At 44.0% G+C, this 26965-nt stretch overlaps 1 protein-coding gene across 1 annotated transcript; it reads right to left on the reverse strand.

Moving 5' to 3' along the window:
• Positions 1-33: 33 nt before the first annotated feature.
• On the reverse strand, positions 34-26965 carry SLC6A7 (solute carrier family 6 member 7). The gene is made up of 14 exons (XM_083424444.1): positions 26583-26965; positions 17310-17493; positions 15125-15256; positions 12510-12744; positions 12147-12285; positions 11085-11219; positions 9615-9718; positions 8287-8411; positions 7230-7342; positions 6992-7123; positions 6411-6510; positions 5732-5832; positions 5032-5202; positions 34-3639 (listed from the first exon to the last, which is right to left on the reverse strand). The coding sequence occupies exons 1-14, from the start codon at positions 26610-26612 to the stop codon at positions 3427-3429; spliced, it is 1914 nt and encodes a 637-aa protein (XP_083280570.1). The 5' UTR covers positions 26613-26965; the 3' UTR covers positions 34-3426.

Genomic DNA, 26965 nt, shown 5'->3' on the forward strand with positions numbered 1-26965 from the left:
TAGTGTTCCACAGACACATGACACGTGAGCAGACTGCTTCTTCCTTATTTTAATGTCAAATAGTACACACCCACGCTCACTCAAGAACACATATCAGTAGCTGGAATACATTGTAAATGCTGGCCACTGTAGCTGAGCATTAGAACTGCTCTTTAAAGGGGGAGTGGCCTGTGCTGTCCATAATTACATAAAAAGAAGAAGATTCTGACACACAGACTCACATGTGCACTTAACACAGAGATCAGGTCAGGAACCTATTGAATTTTAGAATTTTAGAAATGCCTGATCAGAGTTATTTGTCCATTCATCTATTTGCTTTGTAAGGAAACAGGGACTTCTCAACACCCAAAAGAGGCTTTGTAGATTGTATATAAAAGTTTTCTGAAGCCTGGATTCTCCAGGGGTTTTCATTGGGATTTGGAACATCCATACATAGATGCACACATTTGCTGGCCAACTCAGGAAGAAAAGCCTGTGTGGACAATCAGTCCCAGAAAATCATATGGAGCCAGACTACAGACAGCACATTTATATGCCAGGCTAGAGGCGAGAGAGATTTCTTTCCCTCTTTTTCTGCCAATTATTTTTAGCAAAATCTTAAAATATTGCTCACTAATGGACTGCCTCCCCTCCCCCGACCTATAACTACAGAGGCCACTAGAGAAAAGAATGCAGACAGTCACACAGAAGAACAGCGTGTATCTGTGCCAGGAAATGGGAACTGCATTGCGCTTCTACAAATAGCCCATTTCCCAATGCATATTGGTTAAAGAAGGAACAGAAAAAGGCCAACTGTTAGAAAATCAAGCCATGTAAGGGAAAAACTCCCAGGTACCTATTCCCTCATAATGTATTAGAGGTACTATAGAAAACCCAGTCTATTCACAGGTCCCACACAATACAACAAGCCTCCAGTCTGTACTTTTGCTGACAGCGAGCCAGATGGGTAATGGCCTCACACCAAAGTCCTTTCTTGATCTTCCTTCACTAAAGCTCTCCCCAAAGCTGGAGGTAGAAAATTGCTCCTACCTGTTGTTTCTCTTTAGAGGATGAAAGAATAGATATTGTGATCTGCATTGTTTCGTAAAATAGCAGCATTTCATAGAGTTTTGAAAAATAAGACTTAGAATGTCAGATTTGATCTTTCCTGGTTTTACTGTAACACACACTTCAGGAAAGAGGGTGCCTTGAAATACTGTGACCCTTTATATAAAGAAGTGGCAGTGCTAACAGAACCAAGTTTGCCTCTTAGAATCATAGAATCTTGGAGCTGGAAGGGACTCCAAGGGTCATCTAGTCCGAAACCCTGCAATGCAGGAATCTCAGCTGAAGCTGTCCTGTTGCTTGAGGTGTGGCTGGGTGGGCCTCAAGCACCTTCTCTTCCAGCAAGACAGCCAGCTTGCACTTGCTACAAGTGTACTGTTGCTTATTCTCTAGCAGAATGGCAAACATGGCACAGGGGTTACAGGTCACTGCAGCAGCTGCCTCACTCTCCATGTCTCTGGTTCTGTGCACACCAAGAGACAGAACTCTGGGCCTCCCCTGCTAAACACCCTGGCAAACACCCCTGCTTGCGAGGTCCGTTTGCGAGCTCCCAGGATCTGCACTGAGCTAAGTTTGACTGCTGCTGGTTGCTAACTCCTCCCTCAGCTTGGCTTCCTTCTCAGCTGTAACTCCTCCCCCTCAGATCCTGTGTTTCCTCTCTCTCTTTGGTGGTTGCTACAGAACAGGGGTCAGCAACCTTTTTCAGCAGTGGGTCGGTCCACCGTGGGCCAGTGGTGGGCCGGACTATATATTTTTTTTGGGGGGGGGGGAATGAACAAATTCCTATGCCCCACAAATAACCCAGAGATGCATTTTAAATAAAAGCACACATTCTACTCATGTAGAAACACCAGGCAGGCCCCACAAATAACCCAGAAATGCATTTTAAATAAAAGGACACATTCTACTCATGTAAAAACATGCTGATTCCCGGACCGTCCGTGGGCCAGATAGAGAACGTGATTGGGCCGCATCCGGCCCATGGGCCTTAGGTTGCCAACCCCTGCTATAGGAGGCTGTTTTCATGCATAGGAACCAAAGTGCACATAAATCCTCCCTCCTGCTACTTATGCAACATTTGAGTGGTGTGAGGGGATAGAATTCAGAAGCTAAATAGAATGCACATTCTAGTCATTCTTGTAGGCTTGTTTGTTTGTTTTTTACATTCCCATTAGACACTGATTCAAGCATAAAACTGCAATTTAAGCCTCACAAGCAAAATTGCCAACCCACTACATTTTGAAATCTGAAGAGCAAACTGCACTTTGGGCCATTTCAGCCACTCACCCATCCATCATGTTTGCATGTGTGCCCCTCCACTACGTATTTTAGGTAGTGTGTGGCATTAGGGCACATATGGCCATACAAAACGAAGTCCAGTGTATGTGATAGCTCCTCCTCAAAAGGAGAGGAGGTGTCTGTAACTCAGTGGTAAAGAACATGCTTTATATGCAAAAGGCCCCAGGTGGGCCTGGGAAAATCCCATCTGAAAGAGCCTGGAGAGTTCCTGCCACACATTGTAGACAACAGTGAATGAGATGGACAAACTGTCTGACATAGTAGAAGGTTTGCATGTCTGCCCCTCCACTCTGTACTTCAGGCAGTGGATGGGTTTTATCCAGCTAAGTTTAAATGAATGGATCTAAGCTAGCAATGCCCATTAACTTCAATGGGTTTACTCTGCATTGGATACAACCCTACATTCCGATGATTATACAAATTGTGTTTACATGTAGAGTGATTTCTACACATGCTCACACATCTCTCCCTGTCCTCTACCCTGGCAAGTGGCAAGCAAGAAGCATTTTCAAAGTGCAAAGCAGGGCTAAAGAGGGGTGTGGCCCAATGAGTGCCTCAAGGGCCAGATAGAGAGGCCTGGAGGGCCACATTTGATCCCCAGGCTTGAGGGGTCCCCCATCCTTGACTTAGTTGTTAGGCCACAGAACGTAATGGCAGCTTTGGGAGGGCTATTCTGAGTGAAACTATGTAGGCTAAAAACTGCAAACAAATAGCTAGGTGACCATCAAGGGGGTGGGGAGATAGATTAGATAGGAAGAAGATAGTTTATGGGATGCTAGGCCCTGACCCTGAGGAATTCATCATTGCTTCGGTGAGGAAGGGAAAACATGAGTGGATCCAAGTGACCTGTCCTAGACATTAGAGCAGCAAGACACAGATTCATTGCACACCTTCCCACATCAAACAGAAACCTCAACAACACTGGGAGTCTCAGCAGAGTTATGCTGAGTTCACTGCTATGAGATGCTAAATGCATCTGGAAGTGCCAAAGTGCAACTTTGTGCAAAAGTTCAGTTGTCTGCTTCCTTGCGTTCCCTCCACCTTCCCCCACATGGGTGGTGAGCTGGGAGGCTGCCACTTCATTCACATCATGGACTCTTCTTCATCCTCTTCAATCTCTTTATCTACCTGAAAGGCTATATTCTCGTAGCTGGTTATCCCTCCATATTTCCTCATATGGACCATCAAAGGTTTAGGTGACTGGCTGCCTGCCAGAGTAGCCACATACATGCCAGTTCTGTTCTCCTCCAGGGAAGGACCCCAGTCCATGGTTGGCCTGCTAGCTTGCTGGATTCTCTGCAAGCAGAAGGACAAACAATTACAGGAGGTACCGTGATGGACATCCAAAAGAACTCTTTGGGAGTCCAGAATTGCTTTGATACTGCCCGAAGCATTTCTGTGAAAGAGCATGGAAGAACATCTCCAAAGCTCCCAAGGCATTGCCAATGAAGTAAACCCAAACAGTGGTTAGTGTTGCACAGCCAGTAAGGTTGATGAACACAGAGCACTGGTCTTTGTTCACTGTTAGTGTTAACTTTTTAACTCCAAAGAAGTTATCAGCACCTGTGGAAGCAGACAGTTCTGTTAATTTCACAGGGTGCCCTGACTGTTCAGCAATGCACAGCAAATATGCAACATAGTCTGAGATTAGCAACAATATCATGTTCTTTTCTGCAAAGCAGAAGTGCAAGGCTCTGCTATTTTTCTACAGATCTTCATATTGATTCTATGTTTGAAAATATTTCAAGTTTATGCAATGCACATAAACACCACTAGATGGCAACCTCTGTCCCAGCAATATAGAAACTTGACATTATTAAAAGCCATTTAAACGAAGTAATTCAAATGAAGATAGAAAGTGGGTGGGGGGTGTTGGTATTTAGAGTATCTCTGGAAAGTCAGTTTTTTTAAGATTGGATGGCAAGGAAAGTTCCTTTGCTTTCTCCACACATTCTTTTTAAATGGCTAAATAAAATGAAATTGACAACCAGTTGTCCTCTAGCAGAAGGGAATGATGGCAGTCTCATTCATTGTACCTAATGGTATGACCAAATCTGTTTAGACAAAGCATTAAACTGAGGCTAGTTAAAACAAAAGAGAAAGCTTCCAATCTTCTGCTTGTAGCCACAATGGTCATATAAAGTAGACCTAAAAGGTGCAAAAACAAAGATCCCATGAGAAAACAGACTCTCCACCCCCATTGTTCTACCTGGACACTGAGGTCCAGCGCCGAGGGCCTTCTGGCGGTTCCCTCACTGCAAAAAGCCAAGTTACAGGGAACCAGGCAGAGGGCCTTCTCTGTAGTGGCGCCCACCCTGTGGAATGCCCTCCCATCAGATGTCAAAGAGAACAGAGAGCAACAACTACCAGACTTTTAGAAGACATCTGAACGCAGCCCTGTTTAGGGAAGCTTTTAATGTTTAATAGACTATTGTATTTTAATATTCTGTTGAAAGCCGCCCAGAATGGCTGGGGAAAACCTGCCAGATGGGTGGGGTATAAATAATAATTTATTATTATATTATTATTATCCCTATTTTCCAGGGACAGTCCTGGATTTACAGAAACTGTCCTGGTTTCTGATTTGATCCCGGAATGTCCCGCTTTTCCTTAGGACATCCCTGTTTTCATCAGAGAAATGTTGGAGGGTATGAGAAAACAAAGAAAATGACCCCAGAAGCTGCTTACCTGCCAGAGTGTTCCTTCCTCGTGGAGCACAGCAAAAACCATCCCCATGGGGATCATCAGGCAGGAGAAGATTCCCATCAGGATGCCCAGAATCTCAGCCCAGAATGGAAAACGATAGGATCCATTATACTCTGATGGTTCATACTTGATGATGCTGTACACCAGCAGAGCCTGAAACAAAGAGTGTCATCATAGAATTGCACGAGGCATTTCCCCTTCCATTTTGAGTCAGCTGTAGGGAGTGCTGTCCTACAGATGAACTTTTAATCTCAGGAGGTGTAGGACAAGACCCTGATAACAGACCAGGGGAGAATGAGATGAGCTGGGGGAAATGATTCAAAACTACCACCTGGCAGAGACTGAAGGTTTATCCATACCTCCGCCAAAATCTGCAGCGCTGAATCAGAACAAATGGCAATTGGATTTTCTGCAGATTGCTATTTGTTCCACATAGCACTAGCACTATTTGTTCCACATAGCAGCGGGGCAAATACAACAGTGCTCAGACCCATGCCTAGAACGTGCAGGACAAGCGGAAAACCATTTGGACGTGTTCTTTCTAGGCACAGGGCAAGCAGAAATGTGGTCAAGCCTTTAATCAGTCTGTAGTTTCCATTTGAGAAGCTTCCCACTCTCTTTTGACATTTTAGATGTCTTTGATGAGGGTATTGTCCAGCTGTGGATATTGGAGCATATTTACCATCATTGTCACTGGAGACAGGAACAACCAACAGGCTTTGAAGTATATCCCTGGCTTGAAACCCAGCATCATATGAATGTCACGACAGAATCTCTTCATGCCTGCAGAGAACAAAATGATGTGTAAGAAATGGGATATTAAATCAGCTCTTTTCCACTAAATCATTAACGCCACAACCCTATGCAAGTTCACTCAGAAGTAAGCCCCACTATGGTTAATGTGGCTTGGCCCCAAGTAATAATGCAAAGGATGGCTGTCTGAGGCTATCCGGGAGTATACTCCATCGAACACAGTTCAACTGACTTCCGGAGAAGCAATTTTTAATAGTACATAAAGATGTGTGACTTACCCACAAAACAAACAATATGTTAAATGTTAAAACTTATTTATATGTACTGTATTTTTTGCATTTATTATATATGAGTGGTTTTGAGACTTTTAGTTGTAGTAACAACCACCACCACCTCCTTTGGTGCAGTGTGAAACTTACAATTCTAAGTTATTATTTTACCCACTGCCACATGCATCTTGAGATGTTGCATAGCTTATTGGCAGTCTTACTTACCCCACAAAAGCCAGCGTATATCTCTTTGTATTTATCAATGTCACTTTAAAAATCTCAACACATACTCAGCAATTCAGAATTGAATGCCTACACTATCAGTGTATCTGGTCTTACCATAGACACGTGTCACCACCAAGCAGGTGGTAATGACCACTACCATGAGTCCAAATCCAGCACTATAGTCATCCAGCAGCACCAGCCAATACATCCCGCCCTAGGGAGAAGAAGCAGTGAATGGCCAAAGCCTCTATCAAGACATGGGCTTGTCAACTCAGTGAGCTTACTTGTGTCAATACATCCTGTTCTACAGGCCAGCAGCAGCATTTTAATAACCTGAATATTTAGGAAGTATGAACGGGGGGGGGGGGTGTCACATACCAAAGAAGTCACTCTAGGAATTTCATGGGCTCATTCTATCAGGGCACAGAAAACACTGTGATTTGCTTTCTGAATCACAGCTCAAATTACAGGTGGAATTCTACTGAGTCCCTTCAGCACAAGGATTTCTGATTGCACAACAGGACATCCCCCTCCCCAAATCTGCTCCAGAGGGTTTGGGGAACCCCTAGAACATTTAGGGAGGGCACAGAGAGAGGAAAGAGGGAGAACACATCAATTGCCCCTGTAAATCCTCAACTTAAATGATCAATGGAAAGGTCTGGCGGCTGCAGTCTTTGACTGTCCTCTTTGCTTACCTCTGTTGTGAGGATGAGCCCCATCAGGAACATCACAATACAAACGACGCCTGAGAAAAAAGCCTTCTTTGGCCGCAGGTAATATGGGAACTCATCTGTCACCGCAGTAACAATGGTCTCTAGAAAGGCAAACTGCACACAGATAATAACAGATGCTCTCTTGTACTGTAAGCCATAAGCACCATTCGCTTGAGGCCATATAGTTCAAGTCCTTCCTCACAGCAGAGTACACTCTTACCTGACTGTCCAGGCCAAGAGTCAACAGCATGAAGAAAAAAAGGAAAGACCAGAAGGGAGAAAGAGGAAGCATTGTCATGGCTTGTGGGTACACCACGAATGCCAAGCCTGGACCTAGAAGACAGGCAAAGGAGGAGAAGAATCACAAGTGGGATTATACAGCTACAGGCAAGAAGAGTCGAGTTTCATGGCTGTAGACATAAGGGCAACTTACAGCAAGAGATGTCAGGAAAGATGTCACAGAAACAGTCTGGAGTTGGAATAGAACAGTGTTTCCCAACTGGAAACGATTTCCAGTCCCTTGCTTTCTGGACCGTATTTTTTGAAAGCCAAGGCTCAGGAAATAAGTTGTTGATACCCTAAGTCACAACTTAGGATGCTTCAAGACATGGATGATCTAGCAGAAGCCAATTGTCGCTGCTCTGATTTAAGCTGGAAGTGGAACACTAACTCCGCTTTCAGATTTCTAACACCTGCTAGCAAAGTGAGCAGCCCCAGATATTGGAGGGTATGTATAATTTTACTGTGGAAGGAGTTAAATAGTCCCTTTCTCTCACCATGATCACAATTGCAGTTACACCCTACCTCACCTTGTGTGCTGTAATTTAGAGTGGGAAGGAAGAAAAAAGGACATAAAAACAATGTTATTTAGAAAGGGAAGGGTTAAAGCAACAGAGCTGATTCCTAGAGGAGCAATATAGACCATAAAGGGGAAACTACCTAGAGCATAATTAGAAAATGGTCACAATACTCTAAATTTCCCAGAATAGCGATATGCCCAGAGGGAAATTATGCAGCAATTCCACTCTGTGTGTGTGTGTGTTTTGTGTGTGTGTGTGTGTTTATAAAAAAGAATATTCTTAGCTCCCCTCAAAATAAGGAAGCCAAAAATGTAAAATGTAAAAGGAGGATGTTCTGTTCACAATGTCCTGCAGCCTCAGAAATCATTTCCAAGCCAATTTCATTATGTTGCAATCAGACATGTAATGCTTGGAAGACCTTGTGGATAATACACACACTTGCACAGAAGATGGAGGGAAGGAATGTTCAGGCCTTACCTGCTTTGGCAACTTCCTGAACAGGGACGTCAAGTTCTTGGGACATGTAGCCCAAAACAGAGAAGATGGCAAAGCCAGCCAAGATACTGGTGATAGCATTGCCCACAGTAACTATAAACGTATCCCTACAGAATAAAAAATACAAGAACTGGATCAGCAGTCTCTAGCATCATGAACTGGCCATTTGAGACCCCACAGCAGTGGTGGGGAGCCATTTTCAGCTCAAGGGTCACATTCTGGCAGTCACATGCTAGCAGTAGGCAGGACTAGAGGCAAAAGTGGGCAGTGTGAATGCCACCTGTGAACAGTAGGCTACTTTCTGCATGCGCATGTATATACACACACACCACCACCACCACCACCAAGCAAGAAGCATGATTAGAGTTCAAGGACACATTCCAGGCAGGCAAAAAGACTTAAGGAGATTGCAGAGCACAGCTGGGAAGAGGTGCGGCTCAGGACAGTGTGTGGTCTGTGAAGAGTCCCTGGGGCCAGACAGAGAGGATTGAAGGGCCACATTTGGACCCTGAGCCAGAGGGTTCCATCCCTGATGTACTGAGTTGGAAGGCAAGAGGAAGGAAAGGATGACACCACAACCAAATTAGGCTGCCATACTTGCCATCTATTGGGATCTAAGTTGGGGGTTCATATCTTAGAAAATGCTACTCTGCTGTGCTTTGGGTTTACATGGAAATATTGAGAGATATGTCACCTATAGAAATATGAAGGAGCATATGTTTTGCTGTGGGTAAAGAGCAGAAACAGAGTTCTCATGGGATCTTTATGCTGATTTTATTTGAATTCCATGATGAGCTGGAATTCTGTGTGGTTGTGCCACAATAAACCTTCCTTCTGCACAAACATTTCAGCAGAACCAGAACAATTCCCTCTCTCCTCCCTGCCCCATGCTGTTGGGGATCTCCCAACATCCCCCAAGCCAATTTTGGGGGGTGTAGGGGAAGGAAAGGGTGGGAGTCCCCATTGTGCAAGCGGAAATCTTTGCACAGAGCTTTCTCTGATGGGGCAGGGCTTGTTGGGTGAATCTCATCCTTTGCCTTCATTGTCACAAAGCATCCATTAGAGGGATGATGGGGAGCCAGGGAAAAGGTTGACTGATTTAGTCTATGTTCATTTCCATTGCACGTTCCCACTTGTTTTCTGGTAGTTATGTTTTGTCTCCTTCCTATTGACACATCCATCATTCACCTGCTACTCTATACAGCCTCCATTCAGGGATAATGGAGTGTTGCTAACATCCATGATGACATGGATGAGCAACCACCTCTGTATGTTCCATCTCCATGCCATGTTACACTGAAAACATGTACCTGTAAATGTTCTGGTGGAAGGTGTTATATGATGCAAAGGTGAGAAGTCCCCCAAATCCTACCCCAAGAGAGTAGAAGATCTGTAAAGCTGCTTCAATCCACACCTGAAAGAGTGTTTGAAAACAAGAGGTAAAGGAGAAGTCTGCTTTGAGTGACAAAACAGTCCATTCATCTGCACAGTGAAGCTTTTTCTAAGGATGATCTAACCAGCTTGAAAGCATACCAGCTTCGAAAGCATAGGTACTGCTGCAGTGGGAAGGTAAACAGCATTTCTGTGCTCTCTGGCTTCCGTCACAGTGTCCCGTTGCGCCAGAAGCAGTTTAGTCATGCTGGCCACATGACCCGGAAAGCTGTCTGCGGACAAACACCGGCTCCCTCAGCCTGAAAGTGGAGATGAGCGCCGCACCCCATAGTTGAATTCAACTAGACTTAACTGTCCAGGGGTCCTTTACCTTTACCTAGCCTCTCATGACAACAAAACATTAAGGAAGAACTTTGCCAAAGCACATCTGCCAATGTATACAATTTTAATAAATTATAATAATCTGCCAGTGTCTGCACTTATTCATTAATGAAGTTAAATGATCCTAAAGTGTTTCTGTACATCTCCTCATGAAGGATGCATGCTAATTTCTACTTTGCACGTTATAGCAGAAGTGAAGGCAGTAAACACATGTTATACTTTTGCTTTTTCCTCTAATGCGCAGGAGAACTCTGTGTTTCAATTGGACCCACCTAAGTGCATTTCTATAAAGTGTGTGCAATACACGTAGTAGATCTCAGACAAGTCAATGCATGGGAAGGGGCCCTGGCTCAGTGGTCCAGCACATGCTGTGTACACAGAAGAGCCTGCATTCGGTCTTTGGCATCTCCACTTACAGGTTTAGGAGCAGGATCTGGAGAGCAGCTGATAGTCAAAATAGGGAACAATGGGCTAAAATGAGAAATGAGGCTCAGTATATATATATATGAGCCACTTTATATTTTCATATAAATGTTTCATATGAGGGAAGTGAGTGATGCTGATGGAAACAAGGGGGCTGGAAATGGGTAAGTTGTCTTTGATTTTATAGGGGGAGGTGCTAAAATACACAACTGCTGTTTATGGTAGCAGCAACACATTTAATATAGTATGCTGCTCTGGGCTCATGATGTATATTTTGCATGGACAGATCTAAAATGCTATTCTTACGTAGCATTGGAATGTCACTTGCTTTTCAATTTTATTTTTGCAAGGGCTGTCCTACTTACAAGTGGGGTCCAATTAAAACCTGATTGGCCTATCCCCCCCATAAACATTCTTCTAAAAGGAAAGCCTTTTCCTTCCTTGTGCATCCCGCCAAGCTTGAGGAGCCCCCTGCTGCACACATCTGCTCTGAACATGGCGAGCACTTGTGTGTGGCAGCTGAAAGGGCAGGTCTATGTAATTAAGCTCCACTCTACAGTGAAATCACATGACACAAACCTCACCTTGGGAGACAGTAGCAGGTCAAACTGTGGCGTGAGATAGAACTTGATTCCTAACCAGGCTCCTTCCAGGGTCACACCTCGAATCAGGAGCATGATCAGGATGAGGTAAGGAAAGGTAGCTGTGAAATATACAACCTGCAAGAAGATAAAGGTATTTGATTGAAGCTGCAGTGGTTCATTTCAGTATGCATAAGAAAATGTGGAGATGGTGGCTGTCTACAGGACAGCTCTGTAGAAGTCTTGCAGTGTTCCACAGATTATGCAGAGTGGTTGTCATGTACCCATAATGTCCAACCATTGTGGTGTATTGGTTGGAGTGTTGGACTAGGACCTGAGAGACTAGGGTTCATATTGCCACTCAGCCATAGAGCTCACTGGGTGACCTTGGGCCAGTCACCAAATCTCAGCCTAACGTATCTAATAAGAGTCATGTGAGGATAATATAGAGAAAGAAAAAGTGGTGTATGGCTCCTTGAGTTCCTTGGAGGAATGGAGGAATATAAATGTAATAAATAAATAAATCCTCTGCATGTTGCAAGAAATTTAGAGTTAGAGCATCCCCAAGAGATGATTGTCCAGCCCACCACCCCTCTTGCAAATTGACTTGAGTTTGCTCTTGCCATCAAGACATTCCCCCTAGTGCAGCTGGGTGGGGGTACACATGGTTATTGTCAGATAATGATACCAATTGTGCGAGGGAGGAGGCTGGAGCTGTACTTGTTGGCCCCACCAGCTCTGTTAGGTCTCCTGTAGCCTGGCCTGTCTCCCTCCATGCATCAGAGGGCTGAGCATCTGCAGCTGGGAGACTGCTTCACTTGCAGAGCTCCCCATACAATTTAGAACTTTGACAGCAAATTCTAAAACGTGTGGGGAATGTCCACATGTAAAGCCAAACACCCCCCCCCCCATTCATACACATTAAGCCCCAGTGTATAGAGGGTTACTGGCTGGGCCACTGCGAATGCAATGGAGGGGAAGAGGCTAACCATTGAGTTTAGCTAATAATTCCAGAACAAGCATTGCTTCAAACACACTAGTGCCTGCTGCCGATTCATACTTTACCTTGCCAGAGGATTTGACTCCCTTTAGGATACATAGGTACACAATGACCCAGGCGAGAAGAAGACACAGGCATAGATTCCAGCGGATCCTCCCAGGATCGCCAATCCCCGAGCTCTCCTGGATGTGCAGGACATAACGACTAGGACAAAAGGGAGGCGGTTAATGGACAGGAGCATCATGTCTCTCTTAGTACAAGGGAGGGCAAATCTGCCATAGAAAACCACCTAATTTAGGAACATAAACTGGATTGGGCCAGGGGCCCCAAAAGGGCTGGGGATCCCTGATTTAGAGTGTGCAGTTGTCAATCAGGTCCAATATGGTCGTCAATGGTCACCTAAACATTCCCTGGCCTATTGTACTTGCCTCCAGTATTCCTCACTTGGGCTGACAGTGTTAGAGATGTTGAAGGGGACAGCGCTATTCCGCGTGCGCATGATGTGGTGGTCCAGGCACAGGTCTGTGTTCCACCAGTTGCCGCAGTACTGCCAGGGCAAGTTTTTTGTCAGCGAGGCAAAGAGGTAGAAGAGAACGTAGGCGATGATCATGTTATAGTAAATAGCCACCAAGCAGACAATCAGGATTGTGGCCATGCCAACACCTGAAAAGGGAACAAAAATGGAAGACAGATTAACATAACGGCAACAAGACTCGAACAACTCCTTGGGTGCTGCTTATATGCTGCACTGTTCATAGTGAACATTTCCATGCCAGAAAATCTGAATCAGCCATAACCACATAGGCTGGCACTTGACCACTGGAGAAGAAAGCTTCATTTGCTTTGGTTACATGATTATGTACAGACCAGCCTATTCCTGGTCCGTGTCAGTTTTGCATGTCTACATTCATAAATCCATTTTGCCTTATTTCTGAATTAATCTACATTTAAAAAAGAAATCCAAACTAAAATTTACATTTAGACACATATTTTCTCACAAATTACATAAGTACATGAAAATAGCTCTGCTATCTAGGCCACATCCTATTTTCACAGTGACCAACCAGATGCCTTTGAGAATCTTGCAAGCAGGAGTGGAGAATAACAGAGCTCTCCCCTCCTGCAGTTTCCAGCAATTAGTATTCAGAGGCATACTGCCTCCTACGGGGAGGCAGTACATAGTCACTGTGGCTAATAGCAATGTCCTTCTTGAATTTGTCTAATCCTCTTTTGAAGCCATCAAGTTGGTGACTATCGCTATGCATTGCTAAGGTTGATTCCAGATTTTGAGGAGGGGAGTTAATATGCAAGCAGGTTATTGAGATATTGCAAACAGGTGTTTGTTTTACCTCTTCTTCCTGGGAAGGGTAAATCTGGATTAAATGCCATGCCAAGGGATGGGGGAGGAATACAGGCTGGATACTGCAAAAAACGTGTATACGTGAGACACACCAACACCACAGTACAGTGGTACCTCGGGTTAAGAACTTAATTCGTTCTGGAGGTATGTTCTTAACCTGAAACTGTTGTTAACCTGAGGTGCCACTTTAGCTAATGGGGCCTCCTGCTGCCGCTGCCCCGGTGGAGCACGATTTTTGTTCTCATCCTGAAGCAAAGTTTTTAACCTGAGGTAATATTTCTGGGTTAGCGGAGTCTGTAACCTGAAGTGTCTGTAACCCGAGTTACCATTGTAAACACCAGTCTGGAAGCACCCTAAATATATTTTGTCTCAAACTACACATTTCTATATGGACTTTTGCAGAATTTGAAAAACTGTGAAATCCCAAGGGATAGTTGTATTCCAATCTGCACATTCATCTGGGAGGTGTGGATTGTGTCTGCCTGTCCTGGAATTTGCAAGGGACTGATTTCTCAAGCATCCCTATCCATTCATAGCTATCCACACCAGTTATTTTCATCCTGGCTGTCACATTTGTCACCATCTCTAGTGTACCCTGTTGCATTTAAAAGCACACAGACCACCGGAAAACATTGGCCTCATTGGGGTTGTTTCTGATGCAACTCAGAGCTTGAGACTGGACCATTAAAACTGAAACAATAACAACGATTTGGAAAAAATGTTGAAATATACATTTATTAAGAAACCAGACGCCTTTCTTCTTGGAATAACAGGTTTGGAACTGCCAAAAAAAGATGTTAAATTATTTTTGTATGCCACAACGGCTGCTCGAATATTACTAGCCAAGAACTGGAAAACACAGGAAATACCAACAATGGAAGAATGGCAGATGAAGATGATGGACTTTCTGGAGCTAAGTGACCTGACTGGAAAAATCCATGACCAGAAAGAAGAGGAATACGAAGAAGATTGGAAGAAATTTAAGGACTATTTGAATAAATATTGTAATATAAATAACTAGAAATCACTTGAAAGTACCAAATAGGCCTAGGATTCAATTAGGATTCAATTACATAAATGTGACTTAGATTGGTTAGATAAGTGAATAAGATAGATAACAGTTGGAAATCTTTCTGTTTAAAAATGATATTGGAAAGCTGTTACATGCAAATACAAGGAAATTCAGAAGGGAGGGATTAGAGGAAGTCAATCAACATGTAAACAAGGTTGGGTTTTAAGGGATTAAGATTTATTATTATTATTATTATTGTGGTGGTGGTTTTGGTTATGTTTGTTTTGTAAAGTACTGTATTGTTTTTTCCTTTGGTATGTTTTTTTTTTCCTTTTTCTTTTTTTGTTAGGTTATATTTGTTATAATTATGGAAAAATTAATAAAAAAATTTGGGGGGGGGAAACCAAAACTCTGAAGCAATGAGAGAGAGAAAGGCTGCCTTCTCTGTGCCTCTCACCATGCAGCTTCACTGATCCCTTTGTGTACCATCCATTCGCACCCATAGACTCCTATATTCTAAGTTTGCTCCATGATGAGTGGAGACAGTGGCAACAGCTGCTGCTATGCCTTTTTGCTACTGAGACAACGGACCCTGGTTTTATAGTTCTCAGCAGAAGAGAGGGAGACAGAAACATCAAGGAAGCTGAGAACTGCCTTGCATGCACACATACCTTTAAACAGAGGGCTTATCTTCCAAACAGCAAGAGGCCCCAAGCTGGAGAACTGGCCCAGCGACAGCTCCATGAAGAAGATGGGAATCCCACAGATCGCCAGCATGATGAAATAAGGAACAAGGAATGCCCCTGTAGGATAGAAAATTGTGACACAAGGCACAGGGGGCATGACTGGACAGTTAAATGTGAGCACCTTGTTATATAACTTCCCTATGTAGCATAGATTCATTGTGCTAAAGGGACCTTGGAGGTCATCTAATGCAACACCAGCTCAATGTAGGATCTACAGTGAAGGCTGCACCTTTAATCTGGATTGAACATTTCTATGGAAAACCCAATAGGTTAAAACAAAAACTGGAAACAGTAAATGTGGATTAAGTGAGAATGGGAGTGGGGAGAACGGGACAGCATTTTGGTGTCGTTGTGTGGATACTGCATGCCTGAGCAGTGCCAAGTCTGCGATAGCTCCCTTGATTTCCAGTTACTTTAAATGTATGTGCAAATGCCCAGGTTGCCATCTGAGAACTCTATGACTCCAGCATTGGAGGTACCCCCTATCAGAATAACTTGCTTGTGATGGGACCATAGTTCAGTGATAGAGCACATGCTTTGCTTGCAGAAGGTTGAGAATCATTCCTTAGCATCTATGGTTACAAAGATGAGTAAATAGGTACAATAATAGGAAACTGAGATGATCTGGGGGACTTAGAGCAAGAACTTTAAGGTGAAAGCTGAATCTAAATGACTTGACAAGATCACTGGAGTGACTGTGGTTCAGCCAAGAACCCAATTAAATCCCCATAGTATCCTAATCAGTGGATTAAAATGGGGAAAAAACCTAAAACGTCAAAGACTATCTACATGGCACATATTTTCAAATTTGCATTTTTGGCAGCTGTCTGAGATTCACAAGATTTTCTGTCAATTCAAAGGGTTCAGTTTCTACTCTACTGAAAGCCAGCCAATTTTGTCAAAGAAAAACAATTCCACCCACCATTCTTAGAAAAGCAATCTGAAGACACTATTCATCAAACACTAACCAGAAGATTCAGCTAAGCAAAATCAAATTATTTCTCTGAATTCTGTCAGCTTTCTGGGACCGACACCCCTATGGCATAAGCAAAACACTGATAAAGATTTACAGTGAATGGTTAGAATCTTGTTGTTGTTGTTACTTTTCTCCCCAGTGGAGATGATGGTATCTCCAGGAGAGTGCTGCCCTTTCACATCCTGAATTCATGCAAGCTGCACTATGCACTGACTCAGAAGGATGTATGCCTCCTACTGATTCATCAACGTTGCTTTCAGAAACACGCAGGACATTTGACAGAGGTGCCTGGCACCATGCTGAAGCCTGCTTAAGAGTAAACAGTTCATATGGCATGGCAGCCAGCCCCTTGATAAATGTGTCCTTAGTTGTATATCCCAGGACACCATAGGGGTATAGGAAATGGGTCACAGAGGACTAGCACCCATGAATAGGATACACAGTCTTGGGACCTGTGCCTTTTCATCTAGCACTGAGCTGGAATGAACCTCAGGAATTTGAGTTTTGTATGTTTAGGTGTCGACTTTCTGGCAGTTTTTGTTGTGATCACCCCGTCCCCATTTTGGTTTTGTAAACATTAAAGAGACCATAGCCTAGGCAGATATTCTTGAAATACCACTTCAATATCACTTGTGTCCCTGGTGTCTGCCTTAAAAAAAAAAAAAACACTCCACCCCCCCCTTCCCTGCATTTCAGAGATGCAGGTGTGCCTGTCATTTGGGGTGGGCAGTGTACGCTCCCACCTGCCAGATCAATGTCTTGCAAGCTGCAGAGAGAGACAGTAACTCAGCAGTGTCCCCAGGGTGCTTGTGCACCAGCCAAGAGCAAATGCACATCCAACCCAGGGGATTAGCACAGTCGTTTGTGACTCCAAGCCGAAGCTGATGCAGGAAATCAGGTGTCTGCTTGGTGTGTTTCCTGAAGTTGGTTGTGGCTACAGTCCAAGCAGCAGCATTGGGGAGTCCTTCTGGGCCATGCCTGCGTTGCAGCTGCTGCTGTGGGAGTTGCGTGCACACACACCTCCTACCTGACACCAGTTTTCTATTGTCAGTTTTCAATATAGAGATGCAGCCCTCCAGCACAGGATGTGGCAGGAGCCCACAAAAGCCCTAGTAAGAAAAGCCCAGGGCTTACCTCCTCCATTTGTGTAAGCGCGGTATGGAAACCTCCAGACGTTCCCCAGTCCAACACAGTAGCCAATACAGGACAAAAGGAAATCCAGCTTGCCTGTCCAATTCCCTCTGTCTTCAGGGTACTCAATCTCCAGGTCACCATCTCCTTGATCGCTTGGAGTCATTAGCAAGTCTGGAATCACAGGCTGACAAAGGGCAGAAGTGAGGAATTAAAGACAAGGTTGTTGGAAGAAGACAGAAAGAAATGCAAGGGAAACTTCAGAGAGCAAGGGGAAATGATTTATTTATTTTTTTAAGAAAAGGGTTGATAGAAGCTAGATGGTGGTATATGTCTGTAATATACACACACAGGGGTGGGCAACCTATGGCCCTCCATGTTATTGGACTACAGCATATTTAGGGGAGCACAACTGGTTCGGTCGCACTGTGCGTGGTGCCTCAGGGGAGCTCAAGAGGTGGAGGGGCTCCGAATTTTGGCGTCACACAGGGTGCCACTGAAATTTGAAACACCAAGAGATCTGCCACTGAGTGACCGTGGCTTTCATCATGGCTGCTCATACTCCTTGGGGCTGATGGGAGCTGCAAGGAAAGACTTGCATCTGTCATGAGCTGAGTGAAGTCCATCTTCTCAGCCTCAGAGGTCCACAACAGGAGCTGTTTCTTTATACAGAGCCAGCCCATTTGTGACCTCCGGTTATTGTTGGGACTACAGTTCCCATCTTTCCTAATCACTGGCCATGGCAGTTAGAATTGGCAGGTAGACTCCAACATCATCTGGAGAGCACCACATGGACTACCCTTGGTCTACTCTACACTGATTATGCTCTCCGGGGGTTTGGTTCCAACAGACGTTTTCCCCAGCTGTATTTGGAGATGCTAGCAATTGAATCAGAGATTTTCATCAGGCAAAGCTTGTGCTCTGGCATAGAGCTGCACCACTTCTCCATGTCCAGTCCTGCTTTCCCAGCTTGCGTGATGTTTGTCAGGGATTAACTTAGCCCCTATTGCACCCCAGGGCCAGCGATAGCTAACATAGTGTCCTCAGACATTGTTGGACTCCAGTTCCCATCATCCCTAACCACTGATCTAGTTGTCTGAGGCTGATGGGAACTGGAGTCTCATAACTCCTGGAGCATACAACATACAATGAGTACATTGGCTACCTCAGCTCTGGCCCAACAAACCCTCTTTGGTTTGCCGAGTTAAACAGCAGCAACCCATCATCTCTCTGGCTTCCATTGCCTCATTTAAGAACTGCCTGCCTAGCTAAGACAATGGCTGAACTAGACTGACTTAAAAATGATCCTCCCTTGACGTGGCTTCCAAATATATTTTCCCAACACAAGAAGCTGCCTGCACCTGGTTCTTAATTTCATAAAAAGAGATGCGACAGGGCTCAACCCTATATGGAAACCACACACTCTGACTTGAAAGCTCTCCCTGAAAATCCTTGACATGAGGGGACAGGCTCTAGCTACTCAGCAGAGATTGAAAGGTTCGCTTGCCGAAACTCAGGAGAACTATTTGATCTTTATTATTACCGTATTTTTTGCTCTATAAGACTCACTTTTTCCCTCCTAAAAAGTAAGGGGAAATGTGTGTGCATCTTATGGAGCGAATGCAGGCTGCGCAGCTATCCCAGAAGCCAGAACAGCAAGAGGGATTGCTGCTTTCACTGCGCAGCGATCCCTCTTGCTGTTCTGGCTTCTGAGATTCAGAATATTTTTTTTCTTGTTTTCCTCCTCCAAAAACTAGCTGCGTCTTGTGGTCTGGTGCATCTTATAGAACGAAAAATACGGTAATTCATATGTTCCTTGAAAACAGCCAGAGCACTGGTGAGCGCTGGCCCAAATTAAACATTGGTTCTCCTTTTTTTCCTCCAATAGCTGCCCTTTCCTCTTCCACAATAGGCTACAGTTGTAGCAATGCTCCTCTTGTTCAGTTTCCATGGAGACAAGTGAAGAAAGTGTTAGTTGTTGAGGAAATAATGAAGCACAGATTTACCTGCCATATGTTTACATGCTCTTGCACTTACATGCGCACATATCTCTGCTCAGACCCAGCCATACAAACATGTCTGTACGTGGGCAAGCTAATACCACACACATGTGAATAACATGTGTATCCGTATACAGACCTCATAGATGCAATTATATATTTTTATTTCTTTATTACATTTATATACCACCACTATCTTCCAAGGATCTCAAGGTGGTGTACATGGTTCTGCTTAGGATAGACTAAGAGATGGTGACTGGCCCAAGGCTTCATGGCACATATATGAACATGATGCCCAAAGAAACTTCTATATATCTTAGTGCAAAAGATGCCTATGTATGTACATGACATATCTGTAACTCATGTGGACAAGTACATTATCATGTACACTCACTCGCTTTCTCACATACACACTTACATTTATAATAATCTAGACCTAACACATCAAAGCAGAAAGTAACTATATGGACAGGACAGTGCCAACATCTGTAGAAATGAATATAAACAGGGAAAATCTAAAAATGCCCTTCATGGTACTGTATATTTTTCCAGGCACCATAATAGCCATTCATCTGTTCACTGAACACATTTATATGCCATTAATCCTCCCAAAGGCTGTCAAAGTGATTTACAATACAGCATTTTAAAATCTAAAATATATTAGCAATGTTAAGTAGCTACAAGATAAAATTAATACAGACCGAAAGCTTCCTTTAAAAAGCCACATTTTAGCTTCTCACTGAAAAGTGAGCAAGCAAGGTAGCCATATGGCTCTTTCTGGGAAGGTCATTCCACAGTCTAGGCTCCGCCATCAGAAAAGCCATCTTGTGTCACCACCTGCCAAATTTTAGGCAGCAGGACTACCAACAGAGTGGCAGTTGAACAGAGTGCTTGAGCATGAGCAAAAGGAAGAAGGCAGTCCATAAATCAAGCTGGCCCCAGATCATTTAAGGCCTTAAGGTTAAGACTTCAAATTCAGCCTGGAACCAAAATTCATGTTGGTACAACTGGAGTATCACTGGCATGACAAAACATCATACCAAGGCAGCTGCATTTTGAAGCAACTGAAGCTTTCAAGTGCTTTGGAAAGGCAGCCAGCCATGTATGGAACAGGTTACAATGATCTAAACTGGGCACAACAGGGGCATGAAGAACTGGCCAGGTCTTCTCCAGCTAGGAACACAACTGGTGTATCAGCCAATTATGCTGAAAAACGCTTATGGTCACTGAGGGCACCCAGGAGCATTGCAGGATCCAGGAAACTTCCGAAAGTGTCTATGCGATCATTCAGGAGATTGCAGCCCCAACCAGATCAGAATGATCACCTAATTCGGGTTCAATTGAGCTTCAAACCATGTCTTTACCCATGCCCATTACCTGATTTAGTTTCCCTGCACCAAACTCCTATTTCAGGCATAGGCAAACTTGGCCCTCCAGATGTCTTGGATCCATAGCTGTCAACTTTTCCCTTTTCTTGCGAGGAATCCTATTCGGAATAAGGGAATTTCCCTTAGAAAAGGGAAAACGTTGACAGCTATGCTTGGGGCTACAACTCCCATCATCCCTGACCACTGGTCCTGTTAGCTAGGGATGATGGGAGTTGTAGTCCCAAAACATCTGGAGGGCCGAGTTTGCCTATGCCTGTCCTATTTGATGAAGAGGTCATCTGCACATGGGCTACCATCAGTGCATGTGCAATGGCTGTCTCAGATGTACACATCTCAGCTTAACCACAGCTTATGTTTTCAAATCAAGTGGAAGGTGGTTTAAGGGGAAATGCATTGAACAAGAGAATTTCTCAAGAAACTGCAGGATTCAGATGGGTTTTAGCCAATATCATGTGTACTCAGTTTCACTGTTCCAGTAGTGGGAGTGCACTGAAGCTGGAGTAAATGTGTATGGTAATAGTGTGACTTGAGGCTGTGTATGGTATCCATGTGTACACAGCCTAAGTCACACTATTACGCAATGTAAACCTCCAGTTTCTAAACCTCTTGCAGTAACGGCTTATATTTTTCCAGGATTTTTGCTGAAGCAATGAGATCTTGCAATCATTCCCTTGTAAGAAAAAGGAGTGAGGCAGCACACAGAGAAAGTAGGACAAACTAGCTGGGTGCAATGGAATCTGTGTTCTAAAGCAAGTTGGGGTGGGAAAATGCCTTTAAAATAAGCGGCAAATGTATTTTAAAAATTCTTAGCTGAGTAAGGTGTACAAGGAAACTATGATTTTTATTATTATTATTATTTCATGCTCTTTATTCAGCTCATAGTGGTGAGGAGGAATGGAAGTTCCCCCAGAATGTCTGCTTTATATACATTATTTACACAACAAGGAAACTATGATGACTTTTTTCTATTGATATAATAATAGTGTCTGTGTGTGCATACATGCATGTACGCACTTAAGAAAGCAGTAAATTTTAAGGAGGTTTTCTGTTTTACAAACAATTTTAACTTATACACTTCAGTGATTAAGCAGTATATAAATAGCTGAAATAAAGAAATCATTTCAGCAGGCATTGTAATGCTTTTCTAAATATATATAGATATATAGATATATCTATATTATATTATATATTACATTCTGTGCTGTCTGAATAAAAGAGAACCTTACACTTTCCAGAACACTTCTTTTTTGGAGGGTTTTTTGAAAATAAAAATAAAAATAAATGCCTTTGTTTTAGGAAACATGTTCACTAAATAAGTCAAAATCCTTTAGGGTTTTTTTTTCTAGCACCTGCTTGGCATGAAATCAATGTTAACTAGTAATCTTTAGAATGTTAGTTCTAATAGATTCTCTTAAACCCCATTTTCAGCCCACATTATGGTCCAAACTACTTACCTTTGATTGCTTAATCTCTCCCTTCTACCCTCATCCTGTCATACTCCCTTTTGTCTAAATGCCCTTCATCATCTATGAGACTACTGTGAGTAAGAAGACTCTAAGCTTGGTCCTTGGTTATTGTTTTCTTATCAGTGTCAGTATCTCAGGTGCAATGAATCAACCCACACAATACTTGGCTCTCTCTCTCTCTTTTTTAACTGCCCCAAAGCAAAGCAGAGGCATAGTATGAGGAAGGCAGTGAACGAACTAGTGTTTATTGTTATATCCAGTCACATACATAAATTACTTTGTGAAAATGTCCGCATCACAGCTTATAGTCACTTGCACACACTTTTGGTCTCAAGGGAACTTGCTTGCTAAATATGTACGTAATTAAGATGGGAGGGGGAAGGGTGCCCGCAGAGCTTGAATTTTAGCCAGGGATCCCTCTATTTGTTTATTTATATGCAGCTATTTTGTAAAAAAATATATATCAAGGCAGCTTACAACAAAAATACACAAAACAATACAGTAAAAAGCATATTAAAAAGTTAAAAACAGAAATCAATTAACCATTGTGGAAAGATGGATTCTTAATTGACTGCATAAGCCTAGCGAAATAAAAAAGTTTTCAGCAGGTGTTGAAAAGTTGGAACAGAAGGCACCTGCTGAATCTCTAGTGGCAGAGTGTTCCACAGGACTGAGCCAGTGATATGAAAGGCTCTGTTTCTTGTTGTTATCAAGAAGGCCTCATAAATTTGAGGAACGACCAACAATGCCCCTGCAATGAGCTCAGTGACTGAGCTGGGATATAACAGTTCAGGTGATTCCTGACGTACCCTGGAATGGCTTTGTAAATTAATACAAGGATCTTGACCCTGGCTCTGTAGCAGATGGGCAGCCAGTGCAGCTGTTTTAACTATGGTGTCACAGGTTCTCGGCCAGATGCCCCCATCAACAGTATGGCTCTCATGTTCTGCACTAGTTGGACCCAAGGGCAGCCCCATATGGTGCACATTATAGTAATCCAGCCTGGAAGTTACCAGTGGCCAGGCTATCTCTCTCCAGGAAGGCCATAGCTCTATGGCTCATTCCTGGAACCTATATACTATGCCATGGGATGTCTAAAGAAAGAGTATGCCTCTAAGCATATGTAGAGTACACATGTCTCATACCTGAGAGCAGTTTCTAGCACCTGGCTTTCTACAAATTGAGCACCGGGAAGGGTTAATGAAGGGTTATCCCACAACTGAAGTAATATGAATCAGCCTAAAGTTCATTCTGACAAAGACCTTACCCCATTTTTTGGCCAAGGCTGCTTTCCACTGAGTGTGATCACTGTTATACTTTGGAGTGACATGTTTGTCTCTCCGTGCTACAATCTGGTGCTTTCTTTAGAATCCTGGTGGCATTCTGAGCATCTTTGCTTTTCATTTTTCTTAGGCAGCCTTCTGCTCCTGAAGAAAAAAAATTCAATCCTACACACCATCGCTTGGAACAACAAATTGAGGCAAGAAGCTTTTCTTCCCAGGCTGCAAAGTTTAAGCATTGTGGTTAATCTATAATGCCAAACTCTGCTGGGAGACTCAGAGACTCCAGCACAGGTTCCTCAGCAGGAATTTTTTAACAGCTTTCTGCCATTCCCTTCTCCTGTCCTTTGGACAGCTAGGTATTCTATGAAGGCATCCTCAAACAGAAAGAGTTCAGAGCAGAAAAAACAAGGGCAGAATCAGAGCAGGAGGCTGGGAAATAGTTCAGATAAATGAAGGAACAATGGATAAGCTAGCTTTGCATATATATAAAAAGAAAGTACATGATGACTATTGTGGTAAAAAGGACAAATATCATTATTCCAATACACACCAGATAAATGTGATAGACCGCCTTTTGGAATACGAAAAACATTTATTAGAGTGTGTGTAAGCCCCACAAAAGCCTTTATTTTACTGATTTAGGTCATCAGTTCCACATCACACTCAAGAACACTGAGTTACAGGAAAGAGAACATCCCTCACTTTAAGAAATGCATCTGTGCCACATCTGAGTCACAAGCTGGCAGCTGGAGAAATCAACAGACACCCCCCCCCCGAACCACTTCATAATGAATATTTTTCTCCACAGTTTTTGGGAGTGTCCCATTTTGTAGACCTTGACTTCAGATCTGGTTGGAACCAGATGTGATATGTAGTAGCCTCCCCTTACTCTACATTAGCACGGTGTAATGATGCCATATCTTTCATTTCCTCAGTTACACATTACAGGGAGAGAGAAGGGGGACCTTAGCATTAAGTTACATTTATGTGAGGTGTGTGTGCGCACACACATGTGCGTAAAAGAGAGGGCTTATCTCTGTTGTAGAGCAGCTGCTTATGATATTAAACTTCAGTTTGAAGCTGGTTTAATACCTTGCCTTGTTCTGAAGCTGCTGAGATATTATTGTCTGAACCCCATCAGTGTGCATGCCACACACTAAAGTTGGGGGGAAAGCAGACACAAGTAAGTGTCCTGGGGATTAGATAAGTTCATGCCTCTCAGAGGTGTTCAGATCAATTGGCTGAGGCTGCAGGGCATCTCCACCACTCTGTGCTGGTGAAGCCTCATTATTTGGTGAAATGGTGATACTTTCACCTACTTATCCAGCACCACTAGCCCAGAAACAAATTGTTTTTCATTTCTCTCAAAATTTGGGATGGGGGTTGGAGACCTGGACTAGAGGCGGCAGGAAGCCACCTTGAAAGTTACTAGAGCAAAACAAGGCTCACTGCTTCACCAAAATCATAGCAAATCCCCATTTAGACAAGTATTCCCCATAGCTCCTGACTTGAATCTTCTGCTGCTGTCTTAATGGGATTGCTTTATTGTGCATTTTGACTGTGGATTTTTATTCTAACGTTTTGATTAAATTGTTTCATTGCACATTTTAATTAGGGGGTTTTCTTGGCGGTTGTAACTTGTTTTTTTAAAAAATTGCTTTGCCTGCTACCTGCCACAATGAGAGAGCCTTTGGGCCCAAAGACTGGCACTAGCACCAGATTTAGGGTGGTGCCGAGCCAAGGGGGCTCAAAACTGAGAAGAGCCATTTTGGGACACCAAATGTTGGCCTCACACAGGACGTCATATTACAAAATATTACCAAAGTCCACCCCTGCTAGCACCAGTCAGAAACAGGATGGGTGGCTATGCTTATAGACTAGCTATCCTTGCAAATCTTGTGAACTTTCTCAGACAACACACTCTGAATGGTAGTTGGAGTCTTGTGGGATTTTCTGCCTCAAGGCCCAAAATAACTTGGCTGGCCTTGAACTGGGGTGGGGGGCACTGGGTGCTATTTGCTGCTCCACCTTCATTTGCTGCAAAATGTCTTGGAACAGCCAGCAGCGGAGTCAGAAGTGGGAGATGTGGGGAAGGATAATAAATAAATGAATAAACATTAATACATTCATATCCCAGGGTGGCATACAGCACATGGTCCACTCCACTCCCACTCCATTTTATTCTCACAGCAACCCTAGGCTGTAACTGGCCCCAAGCGACCTTCGTGGCTGAGTGAGGATTTGAAGCCTGCTCTTTCAGGTCCTACCTGGCACTCTAACCACTATGCTTATGTAAGAGATTCTGCCTGGGTGATGTAAAAGTTGGGAGGGGAAAGGGGAAAAGAATCACTGCCAGAAGAAGGCTTCCCAGGGGGAAAGAGGGAGGAGCCAGCCAGGTGATGCAAGCCGAGAGGGAGCGGATATGGAAAGAAGCAAAGAGGGGCTCGATAGACCTGACCTGGTTTCCTGCTCCAGCCATGTCCGATGCGAACCTCTCTAGCCTGTCTTCCTGGGCACTCTTTCCCTTTTAGCACCTGTTGCACATAGGATGCAAACACTACAGGGGACTTGCAATCCTCTCTCTCCCCACCCAATTCTTCCTTACCTAAATCCCACCCCCAGCCATATAGCATGCATCATCCCCTGGTGGAAACACCTGCCTTCCAGAGGAAAAAGAAACAGCTGTGTGATGAGGCTGGTTGGTGAAAAGCAGGTGCACTCAAGTATAGGCACAGCCCCCCCCCCCCAGCTTGCTAATTAAAGAGAGTGAGAAGAGCTGGCTGTGCAATGACAGACAGACAGTCACCCCCGGCCTCCCACCTGCCCCACCTGCTGCTTCCTGGGGTCCTGTCAGGGGCAGAAGGTGTTGTCGCTCTCCACCTTTAGCAGCAGACAACCTGCTACTCTGAAGGGTCTGGGTCCCGGAGGAAGCATCCCCTGCCAACCTTACCTGGGGGAAAGGATAAAGGGACTGTGGGATGTGCAATCCTGAGCCTGGATTGTTTTGCCATCCAGAAAAAGGCACCTGCTACAGCTCTCTTCCCCTGACACACACACACACACACACACACACTTTCTCCTTTTGTGGCATCTAATTATGTGCCTCCGGTACAAGCTGCTCACTGCCTCCTCGTCTTACCTTCTGAGGATGGTGCTCCTGGTTCTTCATCGTGGAGTCGCGTTGCTATGCACTCCTTCTCCCTCCCTGCAATTCGCTTGTTCGCACTCTGGCTCTTCCACTTGTTCCAGAGATGCTCTCTCTCTCTCTCTCTCTCTCTCTCTCCCCCTCTCTGCAACAATAGGGAAGACAGAAGGACCATGCAGATAAATAGATCAGCAAGTGAGCAGGAGAAACCTTCCCTTTCTCTGTATGTTTCTGTCCCTCTCTGGACCAGCACAGAGTATGTTGTTACCATTAGCTAGCTAGAGAATGAGGCGGAATGAGAGCGAGCTGCCGGGGAGGGCTAGCAGCAGCAGGTTGGCTGTTTGGCACACAGCTCTGCTTCGGAGTCAGATGGAGAT

This window comes from Podarcis tiliguerta, assembly GCF_965153285.1.
Source record: "Podarcis tiliguerta genome assembly, chromosome: 2".
NCBI lineage: Eukaryota > Metazoa > Chordata > Lepidosauria > Squamata > Lacertidae > Podarcis > Podarcis tiliguerta.